The following is a 20,488-nucleotide window of genomic DNA, read 5'->3' as shown; positions in this document are numbered from 1 at the left end:
GACTGCAAGAAGAGGACAGGCCGCAGCAAGGAAAGAAGAGGTTAGCCTGCAGCTTACAGGGGATATTTCTGTGACCTTTCATGCTAAGTGAGGGGGAGTCGATTGGCCCAGTGGGTGAGAACTTGAGGCTTGATTCACAAAGGTACTTAGGTGCCTAACTGACTCTTCAGGTGCCTAAGTCTAACATTTAGGCACCACTGACATTTTCAAAATGAATTCTCAGGTACAGCCTAAATCTGAAGGTTCCTGCCAGTAGACATGTGCAATGCCACATAAGTCCTGCTGTCACCCCACAGCTAATGAGCTGCTGGGATCCCTAGCACAAGCTGCATTCCATTAGGAGTCTCAAGCTAGGTGTTCTTTTGCCTGCCTTGCCTGTGGGGATCAATCCATTAGGTGTCCTCTGACCACCTAATGCAAGTCTGAGAATTCCACTGGGTGGCAGAGTGCCTTGGAGTCAGGTGTTACAATGCTTAAAGTCCCTTTGTGAATATAGGGATCCTTGTCCTTAATTAAATGAACAATGGGGACAGCAGGCAAATCAGGGGAAATACAAGCTTCAGAAGCCTGTCCCTAGTCTCTGTTTGTCAGACGCAGGAAATGGGCGACAGGGGATGGCTCACTTGATGATTACCTGTTCTGTACATTCTCTCTGAAGCACCTGGCATTGGCCACTGCTGGAAAATAGAATAGTGGGCTAGATGGACCTTTGGTCTGACCCAGTATGACCATTCTTATGTTCTTATGTCCACTAAACCACTAAAAGGAATTGGGTTTCACAGTGACTAGGGCAGAAGAAAGTAATTGTCCTGGTTTAACATCTCAGAGGTCATTGCTTGGGACAAAAACCCAAGAACATTCCAATCACTGGCAAACAGAAAGCCAAGCAGGGGACTGAAGTGAGAGATCACCTCTGGAAAAATGTGGGGTCCAGACAAGGTCCAGACAAGGACTTTTAATGTATTCAGAATAATATCATTGTCCACAAGGGTCAGAGTGGGATTTTCAAAAGCTCTCAACATTGACCTGTCTTCACCCATTGAAAAGAGAGTTTTACCACTGCCTCCAGTAGAAGCAGAGTCAAGTGAACACTGAACATTTCTGAAAATCTCACCCTCGATACCTCATTGGGGCCAAACTGAGTGAGCGAAGGGTTTTGGTTTGTTGTTTGTTAGTATTTCTGCTAACCGTGTATCAGTGTTGGCAAAGGGACAAGCTAGCTAATTGTTGAATGAAGACAAATGAGTATTCATGTAAAATTTGAAGTCCATCTCATTGTTTCTGAGTCAGAGGAGATGGAAAACTACCCCCATTTCAACATCTCAGACAAAATGTTTTTGAGTTTCCCTCAAGCTTAACTGTGATTTGTTGCCACTCTATGCACCTTCCCAGATAGTTAAATCTCCTTCATAGTTCAAGGCTCTGTTGGAAGAAAATAGCCAATAATTAAATACATTTACAAACAATATTTGTGGATAGTTTGGGATCCAATCCTGATCCTACTAACTTCTACTAAGGGAGTTATGGGCTCAATCCTGCTCCTACTGATGTCAATGAGAGATTTGGGGTACATTTTTTAGAAGTGCCCAAGGGGTTGTTTACATTGCCTGGCTGGTAGCTGCCTTGTTGGTGGCTCCCACCCTGCGCCGGGCTCAGCTGCTAGTCCCGGCTGGACTGGGGAGGATGGGACTTCCTCTTCCCCTGCATGGCATCTGGGGCCAGGTCAGACCCACCTCCAGATTTTCCCCCCCAGTTGCAGGAAGCTCTGCAAACTTTCCCCCAATGCCCCGCTTCCTGCACCTGTCGCTCCTCAACTGCAGGGGGAGAGATCTATGTGCGGGGAGCTGGTCCCCCATCCACCCACCCCTGTCCATCCTGACCCCCTCATACCCAGACCCTCCCACCAAGTCTCAGCCCCCTCACACACTCCCAATGAGAACCCCCCAATGAGCCCCTCTCCCCCTGCAGCTGGACCACCCCGACAAGCCACCTGGATCCCCACCCAACTGAGCCCCACTCCCCCAGTATCTGGACCCCCCACTGAGCCCCTCACACCTAGACACCACCGCACTGAGCTCTATCCCCCCCACATCCAGACTCCTTCCTGCTGAGTCCCAACCACCTTCACCTGGACCCCCCTGCAGAGTTCCATTACCATTGCACCCAGAACCCCCCAACAGGCCCCTGTGCCTCCAGATCTCCCCTGCACCCAGGTTGCCCCACACAGAACCCTCTCAACCCACACCTGGATCCCCCCACGCTAAGCCCCTCCACACCTGGATCCTGCCTTGCTGAGCCTGCCTGCCCACACCCGCTGCACCTAGCATGGAGGGGCAGGCCCCTGGGGTGTTTCTGGGGGAGACCCGGTCCTTGCGCTGTGTCCGGGTTGGGTGCAGCCTCAGTGCTGAGTCTGTGTCCCGGGGTGGGAGCTGCACAGTGATCTCCCCGCTCTGTGTAGCCAGTGGCCTGTGCTCCCCACTGCCATGCTGGAGCCTCCACATTTATTTGACAAATAAGATTTGAAGAATTTTGCAGAATTTTAAAATATTGGGCGCAGAATGCCCTCAGGAGTAACGAGCTAATCTGGCCGCTAGGGATAAACCAGATACAGTAGTGTCCCACATCCCCAACACCAGTGGAACCAGGAAGGGGTAACATAGGGGCCAGAATGCCACCAGAGAAAATATATTGACATAGGTGGGAGTATCACTGGCTATTTAAGTCTGTTTTAAGTACACTTTGACACATCGACTCAGCCCAAAAACAACTCAGCAGGCTGGAGAACCTGAGCCTTCAAGGTTAGCTTCAGCAGTGCTGTGGTGCTTTACTTTTTGCTGCAACCAAGGATGCAAATTTGCCCTCTTCCTCCTTGCCCAGGTGAATTCCACTGGGTCAGCAGTCAGAACAGAGGTTACAGCTAACAGAACAGCAGCTAAAACAGAGCAACAATATTTCAGGCCGCAGGTCCCCAGACAACAGCAGCTGCAGATGAGATTAGTTAAATGCAGGTCACTTAACAGGTGTGGTTTTATAACTCTAACATTTACAGGGATGCTGCTAACATTGCTAGACCCACCATTGCTACAAGCACTGGAAAAGTTATAAGGTTAAAAGAGGGGGGGCGGGGAGGAGAGTACACGTTGATCTCCCTCCAATTAAAATAATTTTTTAAAGTCAATTTGAGAGGAAACACTGCTTTGGTGCCCCAGATTTAAATGAGGCTCCAGGTGCACAGTCCCTCACAGAGAAAGGGCACAATGATTACTGTAAGATTCAGGGGGCCTGATTCTCCTCTCCACCATCCAAGTGTGAGTCAGGAATATCTCCGGAACAGTCTGTGGAGTCCCATAGCTGGAGAGCTGGTATGTGAGGAGAAGGAAGCTCACAAACATAAAGTCACAGGCAACTGTTTATTTTTTTTTTTGGAGGGGTGGGGTTTGAAATATTTCACTACATCAAGTATTGGTCAATAGGGACCTGATGCTGCTCCTCTGCACAGCAAGGAAAAACCCCTCTGCCATGTACATTGGTCAAACTGGACAATCTCTACGTAAAAGAGTAAATGGACACAAATCAGATGTCAAGAATTATAACATTCATAAACCAGTCGGAGAACACTTCAATCTCTCTGGTCACGTGATTACAGACATGAAAGTTGCGATATTACAACAAAAAAACTTCAAATCCAGACTCCAGGGAGAGACTGCTGAATTGGAATTCATTTGCAAATTGGATTCAATTAACTTAGGCTTGAATAGAGACTGGGAGTGGCTTAGTCATTATGCAAGGTAACCTATTTCCTCTTGTTTTTTCCTACCCCCCCCCCCCACCCCCTCAGACGTTCTTGTTAAACCCTGGATTTGTGCTGGAAATGGCCCACCTTGATTATCATACACATTGTAAGGAGAGTGGTCACTTTAGATAAGCTATTACCAACAGGAGAGTGGGTTTGTGTGTGGGGTGGGGGGGGTGGGGAGAAAACCTGGATTTGTGCTGGAAATGGCCCAACTTGATTATCATACACATTGTAAGGAGAGTGATCACTTTAGGTAAGCTATTATCAGCAGGAGAGTGGGGTGGGGGGAGGTATTTTTTCATGCTTTGTGTGTATAAAAAGATCTTCTACACTTTCCACAGTATGCATCCGATGAAGTGAGCTGTAGCTCACGAAAGCTTATGCTCAAATAAATTGGTTAGTCTCTAAGGTGCCACAAGTACTCCTTTTCTTTTTGCAAATACAGACTAACACGGTTGTTACTCTGAAACTCGAGCCCAGACATCTACACAGCAGTGAAACAGCCCCCCAGCCCGAGCCTGAGTTGGCTGGCACAGACCAGCCATAGGTGTCTAGCTGCTGTGTAGACATACAGTATCCTCAGAGGCCCATGATGTCACTGGAAGTTGAAAAAAACAGTTCCAATGCAGAAGGCATTCAGCACCTGAGCATTGTTAAAGAGCTGTGACATCATTGTTCACGTGTAATGGTACCTTACTCCACAGAGCAGTCCCTCACTGACAAAGAAAACAAGGCAGAGCACTAAACATCTGAGTGGTGATTTTACAATTCCAGTCACTAAAACCTCAGCTCTTTTCTGTTCTCCAGTGACTTTTCTGAGGCTAACTGTGCTCACCCTTGATTGAAAGCAATTCACAGAACATGCAGCTGTGTGCTAAGTTAGGAACCTTTATCACAGATCAGTGATTTAACATAGGGGATTTTTTTGGCTTTTTCTCTAAGTTCACTAGCTGTAAACCATCTGCTCCTTACCAGATAAAGAATGGATTTCCCCCTCTTCTTCATAACGTACTGTAGTTTGCTTTACCATTCAGTAAATCTATTTGTGACATGCTATGTGCTTCTCACTGTTCAGCGTCCCTACTTTGTGTGGCTTTCCCTGCTAAGTATGACAGGTTTCAGAGTAACAGCCGTGTTAGTCTGTATTCGCAAAAAGAAAAGGAGTACTTGTGGCACCTTAGAGACTAACCAATTTATTTGAGCAAGTGAGCTGTAGCTCACGAAAGCTCATGCTCAAATAAATTGGTTAGTCTCTAAGGTGCCACAAGTACTCCTTTTTTTTCCTGCTAAGTATATCACTGAGTATCCAAACAGCAGACTTTATGCAGCTCACAACAAGACACTTAATACCAGTTTCCTAACTGCAGATCTCTGGTGCCCAGCCTGCATAAGGAATCAACCCAGTCCTGCACTCCTCAACACAAGCGTTTGTACATCACACACTAAGGAAAAGTGATTTATTTATTTCTCTGCAGCATTTGTTTGCTAAAGAAAGTGGTGTTTTTTAAGACCTCCAGGGATTTCTGACATGTCACAAAAGCTCAAACTTCTCATTACTTGTGTCAAGGACTAGTTTTAGGAAATCAAAAAGAAGTAGAGAAGAGGGCTGAAAATTGTGCAGCATATTGAAAGTTCCCAAAATGAAGAATACTCCAAATCAGAGCCCGGAAAGACAAATATTCACTATTTTGTCTTAACCTGGAATAACTATTACAATATTGCCCCCTTCTGGCATCATTTATTTTCTTCAGTTTAAATGAAGATAAGAACTGTATGTTCAGAACCTGTTCCTTGTGAAGCCAGTGGGAGTTAGATTGGACCCTTAACTCCTTAAATATTAAGGGGCAGATTCTCTGTTCCCCTACACCTGGTGGAGTTATTTACACTAATGCAAAGCGGGTGCAAAATGCTACCAAATCAGAACTGTATATATGTAAATGACTCTAGAAGGTGCCGGAAAGTGGACAGTCAGGCCCTCATGTGTTGTCACTGAAATGTTACATTTATTGGTTTGGCTACAGGAAATAAACTTTCCTATGAGTAGATTTGTCAATAGTTTAACTTTCCAAGTCTTATTCTTTACTCCCTCTGAGTCTGACAATAGGATTGGTCCTGCTTTGAGCAGGGGGTTGGACTAGATGACCTCCTGAGGTCCCTTCCAACCCTGATATTCTAAGTGACCAGCACTCAGCATCAGCACAACGCTGGTCCCTTAGAAGCCAATGTTCAAACTCGCACTGATTTCACCGGGGCCATGTTTACACTATGGCTCCTACAGCTACAGCGGCAGCTCTGGTGCTGTAGCGCCATAATGTAGACACTTCCTATATTGATGGAAGGGGTTTTTCCTTCAGTGTAGGTAATCTACCTCCCCAAGCAGCAGTAGCTAGGTCAATGGAAGAATTCTTCCATCAGTCAAACGACATCTAGACCAGGTGTTAGGTCGCCTTCACTCTGGCACTCAGGGGAATGAATTTTTCATACCTGGGCAATGTGAATAGGTTTACCTAAATTTGAAGTGTAACCAGGCCTGAGAGTGACGTTAGACAAGCCCCAAGTGCTTTTGCAATTCCCACCCCTAGAGTGTAATGACTGCAGAATTACATTCACCCTTTCATGTCATATTTAGAGATATTGTTGCAAGTCTGGCATTCAAAAAATCCACATCAGCTCCGAGTTAAAAGGATTGGTTCCAAGTAGTTCCATATCTGGAGTTGTACTCATTTATGTAGCCATCTGACAGAAGTATTACCTTCTCATCAGGTGTAGGGGAGAACATTTTCTCTTCTAGTGGATGCCTTGAGAAGTCATAGGGATAGGTAACAACTAATTCACCTCCATGGAGACTGGCAGACAATACAAATGGTATAGCCCTCATCCACTTCATAACTGCTTTTGTCTCCGGTGCTACCTGAAGAGTAGAAAGAAAAATCACTTGAATGAACATTCTGTTTAGAATGGATTCACTTAAAATAATTTGGGGCCAGCATGACCCTTCTCATAGAAACACCTGCAGATAGGAGTGTGGTGGGGAAGAAAACTGTGTGTGATTCCCCAGATGTCCCATTAGGGGACGGGGTGGTGGTTGTTTGTCCCATGTAACAAGCATGGAGTTTGGACCCCAAAATCCAGGACCAGAAAAATTGTTATAACAAAATGGAAAGTCAGACTCACAATTCCTAGCCACCCAGACCCCAGAGGCAATTGCCATTTTTGGAAAAAGCATCACAACATGGAGAAAAGACTGCTATGGCCTATATTTTTGTTCTGTGTTTATACAGTAACTAGCACAAGGGAGGACTGGGGTTCCTAGGCGCTATACTAATACAAATAAATAATAATAATAATACAAATAAATAAATAATAATAATAATAAGATGTGATTTGAACTAAAATTCAGATTGCAATAAGATTAAGAGCCATAATAGTGGTCACATTTTAATGAAAATGTAACCTGTTGCTTTCAAAATTTTCCCTGGACAAGCTGGAACTCAACTGCAAAATCCTAGTGTTCACCACTTGTTGAAAGACAAAGTAGAAAACAACTTTACATTGATGCTTGTAAGATAATTAAGGATGTGATTTAGTCACGGAAGTCACAGATTCCATGACTTTTCCGGACATCTGTTACTTCTTTGGTTTTATCTGTCAGTGGCTGTCGCCAGGACTGGAGCCGGGGCTGGAACCGGGGCTGTGCGCCCCTGCCCTTCGGCTTCAGCAGAGGCTGGTTCTGTTCGCCCATGCCCTGTGGCTTGGGCTGGTGCTGTATCTCCCCTTCCCCCATGACAGTGAGGCTTGGGCTGTCAGTCCCCGCTCCCTGGGGCTCCAGCTGTAATTCCTTCCCTGCCAGCCCTCCGTCCTGGTTATTTTTAGGAAAAGTCACAGACAGGTCACGAATTCCTGTGAATTTTTGTTTATTGCCCGTGACTTGTCCGTGCCTTTTCCCAAAAATAACCGTGACAAAATCTTAACCTTAAAGATCCTCTGATCTGTACATCTGACAATAGACGGAGAAGCGTCTCCATATCCATGTTATGCACTGGTATAGCCAGGCGTTGCTTGCAAAAGAGTTCAGTGTGTTGAGTCTAAGCCATAGGATTCTTCATGTTGCCATTTCATGCTATGAAGTAAACAGTTTCTCTTGAGGGACTTATCTGGCCTCAGTAGTTACTGAGGAATAATTTCATTCAGGGCTACATTATAATTAGCTACTCCTTAAATGCAACAGTGACACCTGGTGGCCAGTTAGGGTAAGCCTCGAAATACAGCTGTCAGAGAGTTGTTAGTTTTAGGGAGGGATTCAATGAGACAATATTTGTCAGCATGTAGAATCATAGAATCATAGAATATCAGGGTTGGAAGGGACCCCAGAAGGTCATCTAGTCCAACCCCCTGCTCGAAGCAGGACCAATTCCCAGTTAAATCATCCCAGCCAGGGCTTTGTCAAGCCTGACCTTAAAAACCTCTAAGGAAGGAGATTCTACCACCTCCCTAGGTAACACATTCCAGTGTTTCACCACCCTCTTAGTGAAAAAGTTTTTCCTAATATCCAATCTAAACCTCCCCCACTGTAACTTGAGACCATTACTCCTTGTTCTGTCATCTGCTACCATTGAGAACAGTCTAGAGCCATCCTCTTTGGAACCCCCTTTCAGGTAGTTGAAAGCAGCTATCAAATCCCCCCTCATTCTTCTCTTCTGCAGGCTAAACAATCCCAGCTCCCTCAGCCTCTCCTCATAACTCATGTGTTCCAGTCCCCTAATCATTTTTGTTGCCCTTCGCTGGACTCTCTCCAATTTATCCACATCCTTCTTGAAGTGTGGGGCCCAAAACTGGACACAGTACTCCAGATGAGGCCTCACCAATGTCGAATAGAGGGGAACGATCACGTCCCTCGATCTGCTCGCTATGCCCCTACTTATACATCCCAAAATGCCATTGGCCTTCTTGGCAACAAGGGCACACTGCTGACTCATATCCAGCTTCTCGTCCACTGTCACCCCTAGGTCCTTTTCCGCAGAACTGCTGCCTAGCCATTCGGTCCCTAGTCTGTAGCTGTGCATTGGGTTCTTCCGTCCTAAGTGCAGGACCCTGCACTTATCCTTATTGAACCTCATCAGATTTCTTTTGGCCCAATCCTCCAATTTGTCTAGGTCCTTCTGTATCCTATCCCTCCCCTCCAGCGTATCTACCACTCCTCCCAGTTTAGTATCATCCGCAAATTTGCTGAGAGTGCAATCCACACCATCCTCCAGATCATTTATGAAGATATTGAACAAAACCGGCCCCAGGACCGACCCTTGGGGCACTCCACTTGATACCGGCTGCCAACTAGACATGGAGCCATTGATCACTACCCGTTGAGCCCGACAATCTAGCCAGCTTTCTACCCACCTTATAGTGCATTCATCCAGCCCATACTTCCTTAACTTGCTGACAAGAATACTGTGGGAGACCGTGTCAAAAGCTTTGCTAAAGTCAAGAAACAATACATCCACTGCTTTCCCTTCATCCACAGAACCAGTAATCTCATCATAAAAGGCGATTAGATTAGTCAGGCATGACCTTCCCTTGGTGAATCCATGCTGGCTGTTCCTGATCACTTTCCTCTCATGCAAGTGCTTCAGGATTGATTCTTTGAGGACCTGCTCCATGATTTTTCCAGGGACTGAGGTGAGGCTGACTGGCCTGTAGTTCCCAGGATCCTCCTTCTTCCCTTTTTTAAAGATTGGCACTACATTAGCCTTTTTCCAGTCATCCGGGACTTCCCCGGTTCGCCATGAGTTTTCAAAGATAATGGCCAATGGCTCTGCAATCACAGCCGCCTATTCCTTCAGCACTCTCGGATGCAACTCGTCCAGCCCCATGGACTTGTGCATGTCCAGCTTTTCTAAATAGTCCCTAACCACCTCTATCTCCACAGAGGGCTGGCCATCTCTTCCCCATTTTGTGATGCCCAGCGCAGCAGTCTGGGAGCTGACCTTGTTAGTGAAAACAGAGGCAAAAAAAGCATTGAGTACATTAGCTTTTTCCACATCCTCTGTCACTAGGTTGCCTCCCTCATTCAGTAAGGGGCCCACACATTCCTTGGCTTTCTTCTTGTTGCCAACATACCTGAAGAAACCCTTCTTGTTACTCTTAACATCTCTGGCTAGCTGCAGCTCCAGGTGCGATTTGGCCCTCCTGATATCATTCCTACATGCCCGAGCAATATTTTTATACTCTTCCCTGGTCATAAGTCCAACCTTCCACTTCTTGTAAGCTTCTTTTTTATGTTTAAGATCCACTAGGATTTCACCATTAAGCCAAGCTGGTTGTCTGCCATATTTACTATTCTTTCGACTCATCGGGATGGTTTGTCCCTGTAACCTCAACAGGGATTCCTTGAAATACAGCCAGCTCTCCTGGACTCCTTTCCCAGGCACACTGGCTGCCTAACCATTGTCAAGTTTGTTAATACGGCAATTCCCCCATATGTTCAAGAGCATGAGAGTATTTTACTTACGGCTCAGAAGAAGGCAGACCATTTGAAAAGCCCTGGGGAGTTGAGCCCCATGGGTAAAGGACACTAGAGAAGTCTTTCAGGCACACACAGGTACACACATACCAAAGGTCGGGGAGAGAAAATTGCCTCAGGAAGTTTTGTGAGAATGAACTCGGGGAGTCTCAGAGGAAGGCTCCCTTATGGGTTTGCAGTGAGAGTGGGCTTTCCACAGGGAATCTGAGACCTGACTCCATGGATGCCATGGAATTAGTAAGAAAAATCAGACCCTTCTGGGCTGATTCCTGGGCCTCCTTCCCAAGCCTTGGCTCCCTTTAACTCCATCCCTTCTCAGAAGCAGAAACTGCAGACAATTTAATACAGCCTGGAGAAGCACTGATGCCATCATGGGTTTCCTCTTGGGATCAGCTGGATGGCCAATGGACCATGCTGTGGCAATTCCTATGCTTCTCCGTTCTGTCAGTGCCCACACAAGAGCTCTGCTGAAGGCTGTTGAGTAACAGGGAAGCCTGCTGCAGAGGGGGCTCAATTCCTCTTCTCTGGTTTCAGCACACAAAACTGTCTGCTCCTTTGCTCCTCTCTGCAGCAGTGAATAGGCACCAACACAGACCCTGTCCTATTCCTGAGGAAATAGGTACTCTCAGATTTCAGTAAAAGTCTTTTATTTAACAGTTAATCAATATTTTCTGGGACAAGCCCAGAATGTCCTATTCAGAGAACTTCCAAACTCAATCTCTTTCCATGTCTCTCTCTCTCGCCTACTTCCTTGTTAGATACCTACATACTCCGCAAGACAGTGAGCCCGTTTGTGATGCTGGCAGACCAGATGCCAGCCCATGCCACGGTCCCCATGTCTTAACCGAATATGAACAAATACCTAGCTGGAATCAGTCTGGCTCACCTCTGTGTTAATATTATTAAAATAGGTATTAAAATTACAAGATTGTGTTTAGTATTAAGACTTTCTTGATTGCTGGTGTGTTGCTGTGTGTATTAATCTCACTTACAGCACCTGTATCCTATATTGTAAGGTAATATTTAAGCATTTGGAATGTAAACTTCTGTGACATTCTAAATCACTAGACAGGAGAGAGACATTAACTAGTGTGAAGTGCTGACCTCCAAAGCTGTTACATCCTGGTCAACAAGGAAGGCCCATCAACACCACAACGACTACTGTGGGACACTGAAGAGAACAAAAGACTTTGTTTCTCCGCTCTCTCGCTCCACGCCCACGAAGAAGAGTTATGCAAGTTGATTCCACCCATCATCTGAGTTCACAGCTTAGAGCACATGGGGGAAAGAGAATAAAAAAACCCTAACAAGAAGGAACTGTACCTCTATGTCTCCTGGACTCTGCGGGCGTACAGCTTCTAAGCATAAGCAAGGGATCCCCAGCTGCTTAGCATGGGTTAGCCCTATAGGACATATACAGCTTGTTTATTATAGAAACCTCTATTACCTTTTCAAATGTAAAACTGTGACTCGTGTGTGTGTTTTCCTGCTTTCATCTTATAAAGAACTCTATTTCCTTTTCCCTGTTAATAAATCTTTAGATAGTTTATTATAGAATTGGCTACAAGCATTGTCTTTGTTGTGAGATCTAAAGAGCAACTGACCTGGGGTAAGTGACTGGGCCTTTGGGACAGACAGTAACCTGAATACTGCTGTGATCCTTGGTGTAAGGGACCATTTATCACAAAGGTAGGCTCGCCTGTGTGGCAAGACAGATTGGAGTATCCAAGGGTACTGTCTGTGACTCCATGGTTAGGCTGTTACAGTGCTTCATGACTTTCCACTTGATAATTGGTTTAGTGAAATCTAAGTACAAAAAGCACACCTATTTTGGGGTTTGTGCCCCGTTGCCTGCCCTGAGGTTGGTATTCAACCTCTTGGGTTACTGCAGGACAACTTTACGCCATTATTATTTTCTTGCTGCAAATTTTGTGGAAAACAATTAGGTTTTGCAACCCATATAGCAATTTAGCTTTAAAGAAACTATATTTTTAAACCTACGTCCTTCTGGTTCAGCTCCATCAATAGTATCAGACTCTACCCTTTGACTATTCATAGATTATTTCTTTAATGTGGTTTATTAACTCACCAAAAGTCCTTTGCCTTTCAGTCACAGACAATCATTCTTAAATTATCCATTTTGCAAGCGCAATTTAAGATACAATTAGAAGGGAACTAGATAATTTGGCTATAAATAGTGAATGGCCATTACCCTTTTTAAACCTGATTCCCATTTCTGTCAGTTATATCGTATTTAACCACTGTCTCCATGGTCTGTAAAGATTATTTCTTTTTTTTCTTTTAGAAACAACTGGACTAGATTTCCTACAGTTTCTGCCAGCCTCCACTATAAGCCTCCAAATCCTGTATGAATCAAGGCAATTTAATTTATTTAATCTCTGATAATGTTTCTCAATTTAAACTCTGACCATTTATTACAATAATTGGTAATAACAGAGAACAAAGCTTGTTGTGAGGGCAAGGATTATGGGAAGGGAAGGGGTTTTTCTGAGTTTATGTGACTGGCAAAGAGCTTGCTTTCAATTTTCCGGTCTCCATGTGGTGCTTTGGAATACCTGCATAATTACTTTAATAAGCTGGATAATAAATACTATTAAGTAAATGACAGTTGAAAGGCTGGCTTTGAAGCAGACATACTAATGCTTTTACATGCACAAAGCTGAGTTCCATAATAGCGTCCCCTCACGAAGGTAAATGGTTCATATCCCTAGCAAAATTGATGCTCATTACATCAACAACTCATATGGCTCTTAGAATCATAGAATATCAGGGTTGGAAGGGACCTCAGGAGGTCATCTAGTCCAACCCCCTGCTCAAAGCAGGACCAATCCCCAATTAAATCATCCCAGCCAGGGCTTTGTCAAGCCTGACCTTAAAAACTTCTAAGGAAGGAGATTCTACCACCTCCCTAGGTAATGCATTCCAGTGTTTCACTACCCTCCTAATAAAAAAGTTTTTCCTAATATCCAACCTAAACCTCCCCCACTGCAACTTGAGACCATTACTCCTTGTCCTGTCCTCTTCTACCACTGAGAATAGTCTAGAACCATCCTCTCTGGAACCACCTCTCAGGTAGTTGAAAGCAGCTATCAAATCCCCCCTCATTCTTCTCTTCTGCAGACTAAACAATCCCAGTTCCCTCAGCCTCTCCTCGTAAGTCATGTGTTCCAGACCCCTAATCATTTTTGTTGCCCTTCGCTGGACTCTCTCCAATTTATCCACATCCTTCTTGTAGTGTGGGGCCCAAAACTGGACACAGTACTCCAGATGAGGCCTCACCAATGTCGAATAGAGGGGGACGATCACGTCCCTCGATCTGCTCGCTATGCCCCTACTTATACATCCCAAAATGCCATTGGCCTTCTTGGCAACAAGGGCACACTGCTGACTCATATCCAGCTTCTCGTCCACTGTCACCCCTAGGTCCTTTTCCGCAGAACTGCTGCCTAGCCATTCGGTCCCTAGTCTGTAGCTGTGCATTGGGTTCTTCCGTCCTAAGTGCAGGACCCTGCACTTATCCTTATTGAACCTCATCAGATTTCTTTTGGCCCAATCCTCCAATTTGTCTAGGTCCCTCTGTATCCTATCCCTGCCCTCCAGCGTATCTACCACTCCTCCCAGTTTAGTATCATCCGCAAATTTGCTGAGAGTGCAATCCACACCATCCTCCAGATCATTTATGAAGATATTGAACAAAACCGGCCCCAGGACCGACCCCTGGGGCACTCCACTTGACACCGGCTGCCAACTAGACATGGAGCCATTGATCACTACCCGTTGAGCCTGACAATCTAGCCAACTTGCTACCCACCTTATAGTGCATTCATCCAGCCCATACTTCTTTAACTTGCTGACAAGAATACTGTGGGAGACCGTGTCAAAAGCTTTGCTAAAGTCAAGAAACAATACATCCACTGCTTTCCCTTCATCCACAGAACCAGTAATCTCATCATAGAAGGCGATTAGATTAGTCAGGCATGACCTTCCCTTGGTGAATCCATGCTGACTGTTCCTGATCACTTTCCTCTGCTGTAGGAGTAGGTTAACTCTGGACAGAGAGAAGATTCATGCAGTTTCGTCTCTTAGCTAAATGAAACTGTAGTTGTCAGGGAAGTTTTTGGTGTGCCTTCAAGGTCACAGGATGACAGGTTCTCTCATTCTCTCTCTACACAATACACATCGGAAGGTACTTTGTGTGTTGTTGAGCTGCTTGTTACGGAGGGAACAAGTTCTCTGTGTGTTTGTGGTGTGTTAAATAGTCACTTCCTTCATGGCTAATTCCTCTGTAAAATGCAGTGAAAGGCCTGCAGTAGAATGGTTGTAGCCTCTGGTATGTTGAAACCCCGCTGTAACTTTGTGTGTTTTGTTTCTGTTAAGGGCAGGTTGAGACAACAGAGGGGTTAAAATGCCAGTGGCTGCCTATGCCTTTTCTGCACTGGAGCACTCACATTCTCTGTCACTAGGGGAGCAGAACTTGTGGTAGCAACAGTGGGAAATTTGGGACAAAAATCCTAGGGACAAATTCTGTCACCCACCCAGGCTTCTGTAGGCTACTGTGATGGCATATGGGGCTGTAAAGGCACAACAGGAGTCCGGGGGAGAATCTGACGAGTGCAGGGCACTCTGTAAGTGGCCCTACACTACTCCCCACCATAAAGTCATGTTTAAGGAGCATGCCACACACATGGCAGAGGGCAACTGGGAAAAGACTAGGGGCAAGAATGTAAACATTATGCAGTGAATAGTGTTAGAGGAATTCTGGGCTGGGCCGCAGTCCATAGGCAGCCTGGGCTGGGCTAAGTCAGAGTGGCCAGGAGCTGCTGCAGCTTATGCTGTTGGCTGCATCAGTCTTCGGAGCAGCGCAGAATATGAGCATAAATCTCTCTTTGTCCCCTCTCTTCCTGGGCTGAGACTTCCGTTCTGCAGCTCCTGGAAGTGTAGACAAGGCAGGAAAGATGTCCTGGTCCCTGCCTTGGAAGGCTTCCAATCTAATGTTAATGCAGAGGCATACAGCCCAGTACAATAGTACAGCAGCGGAAAATCTTCCAAATAGGCCTGGGCAAAACTGGTGACAATTCTTCCCTGCCTTTTCCCAAGTGTGTTTGACACACGTATGGCCTATTATACAGCACACAGCTCTGGAGGCGACAGAGTCCAATGCAGAGTTCCCTAGCCAAATGGCACCAGCAGTTAGCTCACCAAGGCTTTGATCCTGCCAAGGGCTCTGTATAGGCAGACCCCCTCTGCACCTGCTTGGAGCCCCATTCAAAATAACAAGGCTCTGTGCTGGATGCAGGGTCTGCCCACATGGAGTTATTTGCATGGTCAGGGCCAAAGACCACTTCCCAGGCCCTTCTCAGTCCTTCAGAGACATTACTCAATGCAATAACAATGCACTATTTTAAATGTAAATAATGTCAATGACTGTGCACTATTGGGATTAACAGAAAAAAAAGGTGCCCAGCTCTCAGGGCAGCAGAGTTCTGCTTTGTTTGGAATCTCTCTCTCTCTCTTTCTCTCCCCCTCGTATATTATCTCTTGGGACCTCTCCTTTTTGTCTCTTGGAACCTCTTTACTAGGCCTCCAACTCTGCTTCAAATGCTCTAATGCTGGAGCTGAGCGAATAATTGATTGTTTTGGTTCAGTGACAAATCTCTGAGGGAAAAAAGTAATTTCGGGTCACCCCAAAACACCAGTTTTTCAGTTTCTCACCAAAACACAAAGATGCAAATTTAATTTCAAGTTGAATGAAATGGTCTGTTTTATTTTTGGGTGTTTTTCTGCCTTTTTGGTTTTTAGAGATTTATTGTTAGTTGTTGTTATTTTTTTATTTTATTTTATTATTTTAAGTTAAATCTAGCTACATTTCTAAACAAAACATCAGTTCTAAATGAAAACTCAGACATTTCACTTTGCCATGTTTGACCCTAATTCATGAACAGTTTCAGTCTATCTGAAATTGCCTTTTGTTTGGGAGGAGGATGGTAATAAACTATTCATCAAAGAAATTTTATCTAGTTCTATGAAGGCCATTTCTTCTCTTCTGAGGCTCCCTCAGTCTGTGCTCTGAGGCTTGCAGTGTGCTGTGTTTCACAAGCCCCCTATTTGCCATCCACCATCTCTCTTTATTAGTTCATTTGAAAGCTGAAAATCATCAAGGCCCTGATCCTACCAGCTGCTCCACACAGGGGGCTTCTATGCCTATGCAGAGCATCGAGAGAAGTCAACTGGGCTCAGGGCTCCATCTACATGGCATACCTTGCAGGATCAGCACATAGCCAGCACATTTCTCTCAGCTGTCACTGAAGGTGTGGGTTTCTATGGCCCCCATTATGGTAGTATCTGAGCAACACACACTCTGTAATGTATTGATTCTCACAACACCCCTGTGAGGTAGGGCAGTGCTATTATCCGCATTGTACAGATGGGGAAGTGAGGCTCAAAGAGACTAAATGACTTGCCCATGGTGAAGGTTTGTGGAGAAGCAGAGACTCCCCAGAGTCCCCTGCCAGCATCGTAATTTCTGAATCATCCATCCTTTCTAGGACTTTGAACATTTGGGATTGCATGCTGGCAAACAACTGAACCAATTTCACTGAAAACCCACCCAAACGAAAACCAGGGTTGCATGGGGAATTGAAGAGAGAGCAGGAGCTCTCAGACTCAGGGCTAGTGTTTTGCCTCACACTTACAGTAGGTGATGGATTCTGTGTTTCCTCTGTTTGTAGGGAGATGAATTGCAACTGCAGCCACTGGAGCTGAGGGAAACCGCTCCCTGCCCCATGACAGGGGTATAGCCTTTGGTACACCTGTCCTGTGACTGGGGCTAGGAGCTAAAACACTCCTGAATATCACACTATTGCTATGCAAGCACATGACTTACTTAAGTTGCTGATGATTAACTTCAGGCCCAGTGTTCCTTTTGCTGCTCCCAGTACCGGGGAGGAGAGGTAACAGCTGCTTTCTCCCACCCACCTTCCAGTACTGCTGGGGGGTGGGGGGCGGGAAATGAGTAGGCATTGAGATAACAGCTTCAGTTACTTGAGCTGTTTGTTAAAATGTCAACTTGGTCATTTTCAAGAAATGCTGAGGATACGTAACTCCCAATGAAGTCACTGTGAGCTCCATGGGGCAGGGACCAGCTTGGTGTTCTGTCTGTTCAGCACCGAGCGATGACTGGGGCTGATAGACCCTACCGCAATACAAATAATACATTTAATAATAATAATTAATTAATAATCAAGTCAATATGAGTTGTGGGTGCTCAGCCCTTCTAAAAATCAAATTGATTCTGTTGTACAATAGCGTATAGTTTAATTAAATACAGAAACCTGTTATTTGTGACATTTTTGTTTGCTAGTCATTTGAGACTTTTGCCTTTTCTTCCAAGATCAGCCCATGACTTATCATACAAATCCTATGCACATCCAACTAGTCCTCCTTATAAGAATAATAATATTAAGCTCAAACAAGCATCAAGGATAACTTCGTACTGATTTTTTTAAATATTCATAATTATCTGAGCCTTTATACAAAATATTTGATAAAAGGTCTGTAATTCATACCTTACCCTCCCAATAGGACTGGGGAATGGGGATGTGGTCTAGGCGTGCCCATCGGAGCCCGGCTCTGTTGTAAACTTCAGATGTCAAGTCAGGGAAATTTCTGTTAAGATCAAGGTTCTGAGCAGTTTGACGTCCATTAATCCATCCATTGTAACCAGCTCCCTAATAAAGAAAGAAGCCAATTAAATAGATCCAATCCTGTCTGTCTCATAATGTTTGGGGTTTTAAAAATGTTATTTGCTAATGACCAACTGGAAGTTTGAAATGCCAAAAAGGCACCGGAGATTTGTTAAAAGTGTCCAGAGAGTGGAAATAATATATTTATTTATAGAACACCCTTTATCCCAAAGGCCCTCAAAAGCACGTGTGAGCACCACGGATGTGACTCAGAGGTCAAACACAACAACTGTTAAACAGGTTTAAATCAGGGCTCAGCAAACATAATAAATATTAATATTTAATTACATTTGATCTTCTAGCTGAGGAAGAAAATATATTAAACGAAAAGTTTGTATAAAATAAAAGGAGCAATTTCAAATGTCATAATTGGCTCTTGGGCATTTTGCCCAAATATTGATAGGGCAGGCTGCTGAATGTCCAAACAGACTTTCATCTGTATCAAACCTCCAGTATGCAAGCAGGAACAATGCAAAATCTGGTCCAAATTACCTGTTAGTTTTGTTAATCTGGGCACTATAGAGCAGCCACCCATCAAATCAGATGGGAATAAAATCTGTTAGTCAACTATTGTCAAAACCTAAATCCCGCAAACCCCAGATTTTCTTTTCTCTTTTGCAGGGTAATTTTACAACATATTCACTTCATTGCAAAAAGTCTTTTACCTCTTCTGCAGCAAGTTCATACCCATCTGGGTTCAGTGAAGGCAGAAGGTGAATTCTAGTGTTGTTTATCAAAGTCTGGATCCTGGGGTTCCCAAGGAGATATTCAGAGCACAAGTATTGTGCAAGGTATATTAACAATTCTTTTCCAACAACTTCATTTCCATGCATGTTTCCAATATACTTAAATTCTGGCTTCACTGTGAAAAGATGGAGTAATGAGATGATTTGTTGTAATTCTGAGAACATTTGGATGCCTTCCCAAAGCCTTCCAACGCAGATAGCTGACAGATGAGTCAGTGAGTTTTATTTACAGTAATTTAACATGCATTTTCCTGTAAACATCATGTCAATTCCAGATCCATTTGCACTAACTTCAAGTCAGTTAACAAATTAAATATATTTTCTTTATACAATAAAGTGAACTATTTGTTAAGAATTCACAAATGTTATGAGGCAATCACTGCAGTTAATGATGAGAACAGCTAAAACTAACTGTAAATCAGAGTATTTTCAGAGGACTGCAAACAAAAACATCTAGGAAAAGAATAATTGGCTCAGACATCAGCTAGACTACACTGTGATGGGATCTATCAGGCCTTCTCTACGCTCTGCTGGAGGCATGAGAGTCCTGACACTCCGTGCCCAAGGAAAATCCATCTACACCAGGTGACCAACAAGGCAGTCCTCCAGAGACGTAGAAGGGCCAGAAGGAAATATTGACCTATCAAGAGTCAGCAGGCCAATTAGGACGTTTGGCCAGCTTTTCCTTGAGGGCAGAGCTGAGTGAGACTGGGACACAGGAGGAGCACCTAAGTGCTAACCGAGAGCCCAGGCCAGGACCTGACTCTAAGTCCAGCAAGTAAGCACTTGCATTCTGAAGGATTTTTTCTTCTTTGTTTAAAGTGGCAGACAGCCGAATCCTGAGCTGCTATTTTTCTTTGGAAACTGATGCCCAGCTTACTGCACAGGTTACCCTACCTCAAGCAGGTGGCCAAACTTTGCAAACCAAGATGGGGAGTGGATGTAATACAATGTGTGGCGCTGAAGGAGGCGCTACAGAGCCACCTTGCCTGCCACATGCACACATCACCATAGATTCTGAAACCAAGTATACAACAACAGCATGTATATAGTATTATGGCCTTGATTCTCTGTTAGACCATCCCTGTGTTTGGAGCAGGAATCAGGTTAGGGTGCAAATGTAGCTTTAAATTCTATTCTGGGGCCTATGACGCCACTGGTGTAAGTTAGAGTAGCCTCAGGACGCCCCTATATTATGCTCTGCATCTCATGGTTCCCTATGGGTCATGGAAACTAGAGCATAGCTGTAGTGCAGTGCATTCTAGCCACACCCCTTCCCTTTTCCCAGTCTGCAACCTCAACTTTCTCTCTAACCATAACAAACTCTGTATGCCTGAAGCAGGGAGGAGGGATGGAGTCGAGCCTTCATACCAGCTTTACATAGGTCATGAAGGTCTCCTGCTCTGGGAGTTATTTTTGCCCTCTTAAAAGCCCCGTTATGCGGTTCAGAATGGTGTAATTGCCTGCTAATGTATCATTTTTACGATAAAACATGTTGAATTATGGTTTTATTTTAAAACATGTTTATTTACTGGTTTGTAGGCTACCTAACCATTCAACTGGCCAATGGAACATTATAGTATTAAGGACAGTGCTCCTACTGTTCTTTTAATTGGAGGTGAAAGATGGCCTAGTGCTTAGGCTTCTAACATGGGACTTGGGAGAT

The 20,488-nt window shown here is 44.7% G+C and overlaps 1 protein-coding gene across 4 annotated transcripts in view; it reads right to left on the bottom strand.

Annotated features, from left to right (window-relative positions):
* Positions 1–20,488, bottom strand: part of CPZ (carboxypeptidase Z) — a 78,457-nt gene that overhangs the window by 30,591 nt on the left and 27,378 nt on the right. For all 4 annotated transcript variants that reach the window (XM_084626750.1, XM_084626752.1, XM_084626751.1 and 1 more), the window contains exons 5-7: positions 18,742–18,938; positions 17,900–18,061; positions 6,549–6,707 (exon numbers count right to left, since the gene is read on the bottom strand). In XM_084626750.1, the coding sequence (XP_084482876.1) occupies positions 6,549–6,707; positions 17,900–18,061; positions 18,742–18,938 (518 nt within the window). The remainder of the gene's footprint in view (positions 1–6,548; positions 6,708–17,899; positions 18,062–18,741; positions 18,939–20,488) is intronic.

This window comes from Lepidochelys olivacea (genome assembly GCF_965140295.1).
Source record: "Lepidochelys olivacea isolate rLepOli2 genome assembly, chromosome: 4".
NCBI classification, from domain to species: domain Eukaryota; kingdom Metazoa; phylum Chordata; order Testudines; family Cheloniidae; genus Lepidochelys; species Lepidochelys olivacea.
The sequence above is the reverse complement of the archived record's forward strand: the minus strand, read 5'-3'. Positions and strand labels throughout refer to the sequence as shown.